The sequence below is a fragment of the Macrobrachium rosenbergii genome, chromosome 46 (assembly GCF_040412425.1).
Source record: "Macrobrachium rosenbergii isolate ZJJX-2024 chromosome 46, ASM4041242v1, whole genome shotgun sequence".
Lineage (NCBI taxonomy): Eukaryota > Metazoa > Arthropoda > Malacostraca > Decapoda > Palaemonidae > Macrobrachium > Macrobrachium rosenbergii.
The window spans coordinates 20,613,815-20,626,314 of NC_089786.1; the positions used below are offsets into that span (position 1 = coordinate 20,613,815).

Consider the following 12,500-nt stretch of genomic DNA (forward strand, 5'->3'; position numbering starts at 1 on the left):
AAGCAAGCACTAGAAGAAGTAGATTACAGCAAAAATTTATGAGGTGCCCAAATGAGCAGTTTCTCGAGGTAAATAAATATTTATTTTAACTTGCGAAAATGATGTTTTTCAGTTAACCTCGCATGAAAAACTCTAATGAAGACTGACTCACGTGCGCGTGTGAAAGAATTATAAGCTGAGAGCGCGAGTGACATTCAGAATAGGCGGCTTCATCAATGACTTTGACCTTTGGGGAGAAATCACACCTCTGTTTAAAAAAAGATCTGCTTTTGGTATGGAACAGGAAAGGCGGCTTCGCTTCCAAAGAGAGAAATGAGACTATGATGTCGAAGTGACGTGAGTCTGGTTTCAGATAGACTGTAGTTGATATTCTTTGAATTCCGTTAAAATATGTTAATTTATATTAAAATTTTCGTCTATTCCATCAAAAAACTGAATGTTAGTTAGAGTGACATTTCTATTTAGCTGACATCCAAAATTTACTTTTTCGATTAAGCGGAAGAAATTAGGTGCACATAGAAAAGGAAAGCTCTTCCCACCACTCACAAGTTTTCAATTTATTCTTACTAAAACTTTAACAAAAACGTTGCATTTCCTTTTCGACTCTTACACCTGCTATTTGAGATAATACTATAGATGAACGCGATAAAACCTTGATAGAGGCAAACACATCTTCTCTGCCTAAATAACCCGATTTCTCTCTCTGAAACTCGAACTGATAAACATTGTGAATGAACAAATCCCAAAGCAATTTCCATAGAGCTCATCGGAAATCATAGGGGAAAAGTCAAGCCGAACGAAACACAACGAAAGTAAAACGAAAGCAAAAAATGGTGTCAGAGAAACTGACTGAATGTTCCTTGGCACCGACGCAGTAGTGATCCCTGATGGTACCCTAAAGAAAGCGATAAAGATACTACATACAACCAGAATGAAGAAGAAAGAAACGGAGAAGGCAGAAGTACAAGGAAAGTGGGACCTGGGCTTCGCAATCGTCTCCGGGATGTCTGTGAATAGTGCGTGACCAACGAAATCGCAGTCTCTTTTTTTTCTCAATCGAAAACGTCACCGTTTGGCTAGATCACCCTCTGATGTCACACCTGTAGGCGAAAAGTCCGCTTGGGATGATGCTTGTAACCCTCATTGTTCTGGTTGCCTATGGCCTGTCAGGTAAGTTATTTCCCCCCCACCCCCCCTCTCTCCTCTCTCAAAAGTACTGCTAAAAATCTTTGGACGTCTCATGGTAGGGCAGACAAAAAGAAATATTTTGCAATGACTAAACGAGGTAAACTCAACACAAAACCACATACACACACACACACACACACACACACACACACACACACACACACATATATATATATATATATATATATATATATATATATATATATATATATATATATATATATATAATGTGTTTGTGTTAAATTTAGCTCAATTAGTCATTGCAAAATAAATATTTCTCCTTGTCTGTCTTCCTTTGTGGACGGTCAAAAATTGTTAGCAATTCTGTGTAAGTGCAGTCAAAACAATTTGATTAAGAGAAATCAGAGACAAACTTAGGACCAATACATTTTCAGTTTGGGAAGTTTAATTCCATGAATTTTATTACATGATCAACCAGCCTTTCCCTTAGTAACATATGAATGTTTCAACTCCGTAGCTAGAGCCAAAAAAAGTGGACTGCAAATTACATGTGGATATACATACATACATACATATATATATATATATATATATATATATATGTATATATATATATATATATATATATATATATATATATATATATATATATATATATATATATATATATATATATATATATATCTGTGTTTAAAGAAATAGAAAACTGGAATATTTTCATAATGTTTGCTTGTACAAAAAATCACATAACTCTACAATAATTTAAGAGAGAAATGTTAGTTTTTATGTGAAAAAAAAACAAATTCGTTGTTTGCGTAAATAACTTGCAATTTTTTCTTTCATGGTACGTACTTCCTGCCAGCAAAAATAGGATGAGTTACCAAACAACAAATGTTGGTATCATTTTTGTGGAAGCGAATGCCTGAGGCAAATTCAAATTTCCTGCGTGGCGAATGGTTAATTCTTTATAATTAATCTACAAATAAATATAATTATGACGTACTTAGTTTATGCTTTTTAATGGGATAGATTCAGCAAATGTGTCGTTTCATTATACTGAAATGATCTTTATTTGCGATCTAAAAATATTGCACATTTAATGTGTTGTTGCGACAAAATTAATGTTAGCTGACCAGAACCATTTTTCTATTCCATCTGTAAGGACGCAGTTATGTAGACGGGGTAATCATTTCAGAAGTTCTGAGTTGATTTAAATTTCCTGTCAAAAAAGGGAGAGTGACTTTTGGAAGATATATAGCTTTAATGACCCAAATTATTCAGCCACAACGATACAATGGTGTACAGTTGAAGATAATTCAAAACAATCGTTATAAAAGATGAGCTGTCACTTATGATCAGAATTCTTGATAACCTTTGGAATTAAACATTGTCATGCTTAGCTCAACTGACCATCACAAAATCGTATATATTTCTGGTTCAGGTGAGCTGACCTTTCCACCATACTCAGTTTTTTTACACGAATGCATAAAATATCCCAATTCTGATATCATCTGACATCCTACAGAGTGGTGGTAATTCACAAATGAAGTTCACTTTCGTGTAAATTTATTTCAGACTCCTGTTAAATCTTAAGTTGTTTGGCTTCCTAAAAAATGTGACAGCTTGCGGTTCTTTTTAGAGGCCCGAGAGGAATTTGGGAGAATGTAGACACAAGGGAGGCGGATATTCTCTGAGAATTTTCGAGAGACGAGGAGGAAGAAGCAAAGAGAACAGAAGGGAAGGGAAGGGAATGGAAGGGAAGGGAAGGGAAGGGAAGGGACGAGGAGGGTTTCATCTCTAAGAGGAAACGGGCCATCTGTTTTATTGGAGTCAATTTTCGGGTCCTCTTTCGGTTACCTTTCCCATGTGCCCTCATTTTTCTCTCCGAGACAAAAAGAAGCTGCGCAAAAATACAGACTTTCGTTTTTCTTGAGGAATGTGAGCTACTGATCTGGAGAGGTCATTGATTTCTTCATTACCCGAAGAGTCCGTCTTGCCTAAAAAGGTCGACAAATCAGTTCTCATGAGCAAGGATTTAATGAATTATTAAAGTATTCTTTAAGCCGCAGGCACCAAATCCAACGACGTATATCCAAGGATTGTCTTGTGGCTGCTAAAACCAGCTAGTACGTCATCACCTTTTCACTATCATTATTGTTATTCAACGGACATTATCACCATTACTGTTATTTATTATGCCCTTATTTATGTGGAAAAAGCATAACACCTTTGAATTGCAAAGCAAGCTGAAGATTATCATTTTCAAAAAACAGTTTGGGAAAGTTAATCTGAAGAACGGTCGATTACCCCAGGATATGAGATTCAATATATCGGAAAACTGAAAGAAAACCAGCGAAAAACTACTCTGAACACAAGCAATAATGGTTGTGGGGCAAGAGAAGGAGGGGAGGAAGGGGAGGAAGGGGAAGGGGGGGAGAGCTGCGCTGTGCTCGGAATGATTGTGAAGCAATCAAGATTCACGCTGACAATCTAATACCTGAAAGCTTAGTCAGAGTGGCTGGATGCGTCCCGTATCGTTTTATTACTCCGCGCTTTCGCCGATGGATTAAGGAATTAAACTTGCATTTCGCTCATTTCCTTTCTTCTTTAAGCCCATTCAGTAAGACTGACATGAACAATTTGAATTTTCTGCATCATGATGTTCAAAAATATTTTTGATAGTTTCAATTCAGAGCCATGCATATTTCCCAAAAGTCCTAAAAACTTCTATTCATTTGGCATAGATCATGTCATATCACCACAAATCATGTTTGAATTTCAACAAACTGAAGACGGCCCTCATAAAGCTAAGCCTAATTTCTATGTAATAGGTGATTTTCGTAAGATCTTAACCTTTACAAAAAATGTTCTTTGAATTCTCATGACTCATTGCTTGAACCACAAAAATCATGATCAAATGAATAATAAATCACAGTTCATTCCACGTATAGTGGCTATACTATCGTTAAATATGACTGAATTCTCATTAAGTATATATCCAGGTGTACGAAAATATTCACGAAATTTCCAAAAGTCAGACCTTATTTGCAGGGATGAAAACAACATTGCAGTTATTTATTGCTGAACTTTCCCAACATGTATTTGAATTCCAGGTGTACGAAAATATTCACGAAATTTCCAAAAGTTAGACCTTATTTGCAGGGATGAAAACAACATTGCAGTTATTTATTGCTGAACTTTCCCAACATGTATTTGAATTCACATGGATCATAATCAAATATCCATAGCCTGCAGCTCATTTTCCATTGACAATTCTCTTATTAAAATGAATTGGTACTGAATTCTCGTTAACTGTGGCCGAGTTCCCACAGATCATCACGAGATTTTCATCATAAATACCCAATTTTCCATTAATGATAACCTTATTTCACTTTTATTCATCTTACATGCTGCTATTTTATCCTGCTTAACTTTTCCTGTCATTTTCCTTTCACAGTTTATTCTTTGCCTCTCAATTACCTTTTCTGCCCTCGGGCTTGTAGCAATCCGCTTTTTTTAAACTTGGGCTGAATCTTGGTTCTTTAGAATAATAATAATAATAATAATAATAATAATAATAATAATAATAATAATAATAATAATAATTCTTTGTGCCAGCAGTCCTGAAATGACCAGGCAAAACCTAGCTTGTGTCCACGAAGCAAGCTGCATATAGGAACATGTGGATAATGACATGATTAACAAATGCGTAAACATTGAAGTCAAAGTTCTTTAAAAGACAGAAGGGTTCGCAATAAGCTGCGTTACGCATGATTCATCAGCCAACGACTCGACACAATAAGCTCTTTTCTAGAAAAAAATGATGAAGAGAATAAACTTAGCAAATGCGTCCAGCTTTAGACTACCTGTGTTGTGCTCATTTTCTGTTTGCAAGCACTGGTGCGGCATTGTGGCCTTGTGCGTTTGTAAATATATTATTTAGATTTCAATTTAAACCCGTGCAGTAATATTGTGTTTCAGTTTTAGAGACCTAAATTGCGTAGAGGTTTTTGATATAATGGAAGCAGAGGTGAATAGAGATCATTCTCTAAATATGCAATTACTTTGAAATATACAAAGCTCAAATAAAATGTACACACACACACACACACACACACACACACACACATATGTATATATATATATATATATATATATATATATATATATATATATATATATATATATATATATATATATATGTGTGTGTGTGTGTGTGTGTGTGTGTGTGTGTGTGTGTGTGTGTGTGTGTATGATATAATCCACCAGATAAACGAAAGAGAAAACGTACAAAGTAGGGAAATACAGGTCTTAATTTGTCCCATCAGTTTCGCCCTCTACCAGCCCTCTTCCGGGGAACTTTATTGATTAAAGTTAAACAAATATGCGTTAGATATATGTTTACATATGACTATTGACTTGTATCAAAGACAATAAATATAAAATTGTGCTTGTAGCTATTACAAGCTAACATAAAATTCATTACTGTGTAGTATATAGTTTGTCAAACACAAAAGGTGACACTCTATTAAGAGTTATTAGGCAATGGTACATGTACCTAAGTCATTTTATTACATATTTTACTGGCTTTTCATTACATGAAGAAAGAGCGGATCTAACAATTTCCGCATGAAATGTGCGATTTCGACTACTGAGTTGTATAAAAACAAACTCTAAGATGGTTATTAATGGACTGCTTTTCTGATCAGAAGCAATCCTATACTCACGCCAGGTTCTTCGTTTTACAACAGATGTTGCCGATTGTCCAATATAAAGTCTATCGCACCCAAAAGGAAACTTATATTATTCCGTTGTCGTATATGGGGCTGTTTCTTATTAAAGTTCGCCTATGGTACTGAATAAGAAAACACAACCGGATGCATAACGTGATCAAAGGCCGGCATGCATGCCAAACATAGAATATGCCATTAAAGGTCGCACCATCACTGTCTGTAAAATTATTTTTAGGCTAGCGAGAAACATTCACCTGTGTCATGTGATGTAAAATTATACTTAAGGCCCAGTCCAGACGCATAATCTATCTCAACATCAAAATAAAAAAATGAAAAAAATGGGGGCTCACATGATGAAGGTCTTCTTTGAGCTTATTCCTGACCGTTTTCCTTGCTTATCATGAAACAAACATCTCGTTACATACTAAGTTAGTGTTGCTACCTTTTTGAAATGTTTTTGAATCTGAAAATATTATTTTCCTCCTTCCTATATACAAAATGAATCGAACGTATCAGTACAAAAAAAGGCATTACTTTATGATCCAAGTCCAACTGAATTCTCCAAATACTAAATATATATGTCACCAGCATAAGACATTGTCGGATAAAAGGAATTTGCTGCCCACTGTCATAAAACTCCGGGCAAATGTTTGAAAGAACGGCTGACAGGCAATTTCACACCAGCATACGAAATATCTGTCTTAAATACTTTCAAATAAAAAACAAACCAAAGTCTTATTAACTGTAAATTGATCCTAACTGGTAAAGTAAAGACATATCTACCTAATTCATATTTCAAAAATCTACCACGTCATTAACAAGTGCAAGAAAAAAAGCTGGCTAAATCGTAACTGACCAAGTCCCCTGATGTTACATTTCTTCAGTTTAATGACCAAATCTACAGAAATCATTACCTATGATTTGGAAATTGTGCCAACTAACAGCTGTAACGACGAGGGATGGAATTTACCCAGAAGTATATGTGACTGCCAACTGTGTTTATTAAGGGTCTGACAGGATAAATGGGTTTGTGGTCTTTGCACAATCGTACATATGCCTTAAATGATCGAAATTTGTTAATTATGTCATGATTTTTGTTAAACATTTACATTTATTTGTCTATGGAATTCATTATTCACTATCTTGTAATAGCTGTAAGCACCATTTTTAAATATATTTCTCTATACAGATCATCTAGTCGAATATAGTATGTATATATATACATATATACATATACATACATACATACATACATATATATACATATATATATATATATATATATATATATATATATATATTTATACATGTTATATTTGACTAGATGATCTGTATAGAGAAATATATTGTAAATGGTGCTTACAGCTATTACAAGTGGTGACTACTGAATATATATATATATATATATATATATATATATATATATATATATATATATATATATATATATATATATATATATATATATTGTATATATATAATTATGACTTCCGAAGGGGAGTGCGTTTTACGTTACCCTTGCTAATTATAGCCTTACAAAACCCTCGGAAGACCACAAACAGAATGGATAAAAGCAAAATTAATAAGTGGAAGGTCGCCAAGTGAGAATATGTTTCTTAACCCTATTTTATTTTACACACACACACAAGATGTAAATTTACCATTGGGAATGATGGTGAAATCTCACTAAGATAAAACATGTGAAAAAGGCACAACAGTAATTAAGTGAGTTGGTGATTAATGCATCAATTTAACACAAAAGGGTGTATGTAAATGGCCCCGTGCAAGTGGTCATTAAGTCAATCAGCAATGTAATGATATCAGCCCAGGTTCAGGCAGCTTCCTCTGGCAATCAGGAACACAGAAGAATAGCTTAGTTGGTAAACAGCACTGATAACACTCTGGAAGTGAAATAATTCCAGATGAGACTACTAACGAAGTATTATCTCTCTAGGAATTAGTTAACACACAAGTTGGAGTGTACTCACTTCCTGGCAAGGGGAATGAGTTACATTATGCGCTGTTTCAAGGACCGCACACTGGATGTGATAAGTTCACTGTTCAAGTCGAAGATACATGGGATTTACTTGAGTTGTGAAATGCGAGAGAGATAATAAAAATGAGTCAGAGAAAAAGTACACTGGCTAACCATTTCCCTCCCCTGGACATACCGTATTTGCTTCCTGGTGATGCTTGAACACAAGTTTCTAGGTTGAAGAGATCTGAGCTCCTCTTGAGCCGCGTCCGGCCCTAGGGTCACAATTCATCAAGTGTGAGTGGAAAGTGAGTGCCTACCTTGTCAGAGGGTAAATCGTCTGATGTGCAACGATTCACCATAGCAAGGTGAGGACTAACTGCTGATGTAGGGAGCTGGCTCCTTATAAAGCATCTGGAGGTTGCTTGGGGCTTGGTCCCTGGCAGTGTCACCGGCTAAGACCTGAGGATTTGAGAAATGGTCTTTGTCAGTAAAATGGGAAAAAGCAGCAGGAGGTTAATTAAATCTGAGGCTTAGTCAGAAGGAAACAGCGACTATCTCCAGGTGTTTTCCCTGGAGAGGCATCACGGCCCCAACCGAGGGTTGTGGACCACTTCCAAATCCTACACATTTGCTTCATCCTCTGTGGGTCTACCTCTGCCGCCACTGTCTCGTGATTTTCCCCTTAAATACAAAGAATCAGCGATCTAGTGCGTAGAAAACCATAAAAAATATGTACACATACACACACACATATATATATATGTTTTCATTCAAAATTTATATAAACGCCCAGAAATAAAAATTATGTCCCTCAACCCTCGTACAAAAAATACTCATCCCTTTTCACCATGAGCAGTTACGAATTAGAAATGGAAGCATAAATTTAACGGTAATTATTTTGATTTGTCTGTAATAATAATCTCCACTTCAGTTGCATAAAAAAAAAGAAGTAAAAAGTGCGCCGAAGTTTCTGTGGCTCAGTCAAGTTTTCTGTACACGTATAATGCTGTATGAGACTGTCAGCTACGACCGGGCAATGCTCAGTTGCTCCCCAGATGCTGTCAAGTGAAAGTGCGTCGGCGACGCCTCCGGAAAGCACTGCCAAATGCATGATCCATGGCTAACCTTTAACCTTAAATAAAATAAAAACTACTGAGGCTAGAGGGCTGCAATTTGGTATGTTTGATGAGTGGAGGGTGGATGATCAACATACCAATTTGCAGCCTTCTAGCCTCAGTAGTTTTTAAGATCTGAGGGCGGACAGAAAAAGTGCGTATGGACAGACAAATAGCCATCTCAATAGTTTCCTTTTACAGAGGACTAAAAAGCAGATTACGAAAATGTTTAAGGGAAGAGAGAAGGAGTGCTTGGCTGTGAATGATTTCTCATAGATGGACTTTGAACGCCGTGGTTCAAAGGGTGTGTTATGATTATATTCAACAGGATATGAGAATAAAAAAAAACTTGGTGGGAAGAATTGGATAAATGAAATGTTTACAGTCTACTCTTAGAGTTTTTTTTTTTTTTAAGAATATGGAAATAAGTACAATTTTATACTAGCTTCCAAAGTTTTATTCTGAAAACGGAAAAAATTTTCTCGTGAAAGGAAAACTCTTCAAAATTAGAATGGAAAAAATTAATTTGCCCTATTATGCCCAATTTTTTTTTTTATTACAATTTCGTTTGGAATAGGTGAAATTCCCCCCAGTCTTCTTAACCTGACTTTAGAAGGAAGAATTAATGGTGTTAGTCTAACAGAGAGAGAGAGAGAGAGAGAGAGAGAGAGAGAGAGAGAGAGAGAGAGAGAGAGAGAGAGAAACTGCCTATTAATACAACAAGTCATCAATGATAGGAAAACTAGGAAAAACGCAAATAATTGGAAAACCCACACGACCGATACACGTCCAGAGTACACACTATGAGCTTAAAGGGAACAATACTCTAGTCGCAACCCTGAGCCTGGCCTTTTGGTCCTATAGCACTGAAGGTCTGTTTTCCCACGTGTAAACAGACATGAATGGAGAAAAGTTCGTAAGCTTATTAGCTAAACTTTACCTTCTTAGCAGAAGTTGACAACTGAGGAAAGACAGTCACTGAATACCGGCCACAGCTGATTAATAAATGTAGCATAATTATTATTCATTAAAACGTAGGTGGAAAATGAATAAAATGCCAGTGAAACAATACGTACTATAAAGAAGCCTGATTCACAGTTGCCAAACCTTTATGGGTGAAAGTGGCGCCATTTTAAACACTACTCTAACCCTTACAACCTGATGTTATCCGTTCACAAGTACTCGTAGTAGTTTATCCTACAGTTCAAAGGATTTGCCATATTAGAGCTTCTCAACATATATATATAGTATATATATATATATATATATATATATATATATATATATATATATATATATATATATATATAAAGAATAGGTAGACCAGTACTTGAAACATTCTTTATTGCGACTAGTTTCGAGGTTCTAACATACTCCATCATCAAGCGTCTAAAAATAACAAAGAAATACAATGAAAGAAAAAAAAACACTCAATAAAATAAAATAAAATTAAACACATCAGAACTAACTACCAAGAATTATAATTGAACAGTATCGTTTAACCTATTAAAAGCAAGAGTCAAGAGAGGAATACAAGGCAAATACAAAGATAGTTACAGGAGATAGACACAGAATTAAAAACAAAGCAACTCAACTGACCGTTCATTATTACAGAGTGATGGTTTTTCTCTGATGGAATATAATGTTTCAATTGTGGTTAACTCCACATCACTAGAACGACTGGCTAATATAGAAAAAGAATCTATACTCAGAGGATGGTTATATAACGCTGATGGCAGTGCTCACAAATGGAACTAAATGCTTGTTTGGTAAGTGGCCTGTTTGTTCTAATTGATCGGCCTAGGTGTTCAAAGGCACGGACCCGAAACTGCCGCTTTCATTTACCAATATAAGTTGCATTACAGCATCTACATGTATACTTATAGACTACAGATGACTGTAGGTCTTTGGGCACCGTGTCTTTGAACTTGAAAAACATTTGTATTACATTTTTAGGCCTGAATATGACTCTGAGACTAACTTGAGGGTAAAATTTCAATAGCAATTTAGGTAAACTGTTTCTCAAGGAAAAACTGCTTTTACCCATGTAGGGCAAGGAAAAATTCTTCTGTTGCATCCACACACACACACACACACACACACACACACACACACACACACATATATATATATATATATATATATATATATATATATATGTCCTGTATATTTACATATATATGTGTGTATGTATATATATACATACACACACATTATATATATATATATATATATATATATATATATATATATATATATATATATATAGAAATCATCAACACACAATCACGTGTGGAACAGAAATAAATTTCTGACTCACGTTCCCATGTGTTCATTTCACCATATATACTGTATATATATATATATATATATATATATATATATATATATATATGTATATATATATATATATATATATATATATATATATATATATATATATATATATATATATATATATATATATATGAATTTTTAATCACAGCGCCGTTTAATATCCAATTTTCTCTACTTCGGAAATAATACCAAAGGGGAATTATAATTGGTAAGTGGTTCGGCACGCAGAAGAGTCGGTATCAGCTTATCCCTCTCTTGGCAGTCGAGTGGTCTAGAGAATCCACTGATACTTGCTGTTGGTACTTGCTGTTCAGCAGTTCGAGCCTGCCACGTGATGAACTATTTATCAGTTATAATTCCCCTTCGGTATTATTTCCCTGGTATAGCTAATTGCATATTAAATGACATTTGTAGTTTAATGTTTTCATATATATATATATATATATATATATATATATATATATATATATATATATATATATAATATATATCAAATTTAACTAAAATGTTTCCTCTTTTAAAGAGGTCGTATCTGAAAGTGCCATCCTTCCAGTTTTCATGAAAGTCTCTTGAGATGAGGTAGCTACCCCCACGCCACCTCCAGGATGATAAAAGAATTTATAAAAAGGACATCTTTCGTTGGAAGTTTGTGAAATAAGAAAGTGAGTGGTAAATGAACTGAGAAGTTGCTGATATTTTCAAAAGATGTGTTCCAATTAGTTGCTGAAAGTGGGAACCTGCAGATATTGGTCTAATTTGGAAAGCCTTCGATAATGGAGAAATTTTGAAATAACTGTAGCTGTGACAAATGTATATCGAAATTACAAGCTATAATACAAGCTTTATCAAATATATAAGAACCCACTTAATGATGCCGAGAGGAAAACTGCAAGAATTTTACAATAGATGGGTTGACTAACTTCTGGTGCTGGAAATTGACAACGTGGCACTTTTAGAAAAATATGGATGTGAGTAGCAAGCGTTAGCTCTTGGTGCAAGCACTAAAGGTGCTAAATGAATTTTCTTAAAGAAATATCGCTTATGGAACGTCAGCAAACAGTGCCCCTCTGTGCTAGCCCAAATCATCATTACCAGTGTTAGGAAAAAAAATCACCACTTCGACCAATCTTGTCTAAAAAGAAAAGGTCCCAAGAGACCACTGCACTGGCATTCCGACTAGAGGACAAT

General features: G+C 35.0%; 1 protein-coding gene across 2 annotated transcripts in view; it reads left to right on the forward strand.

Moving 5' to 3' along the window:
* Window positions 1–12,500, forward strand: part of LOC136830270 (uncharacterized) — a 537,978-nt gene that overhangs the window by 150,738 nt on the left and 374,740 nt on the right. For both annotated transcript variants that reach the window (XM_067089651.1, XM_067089653.1), the window contains exon 2: window positions 1–1,170. This exon is cut by the window's left edge and continues 561 nt beyond it. In XM_067089651.1, the coding sequence (XP_066945752.1) occupies window positions 1,125–1,170 (46 nt within the window). In that variant the 5' untranslated portion in view covers window positions 1–1,124. The remainder of the gene's footprint in view (window positions 1,171–12,500) is intronic.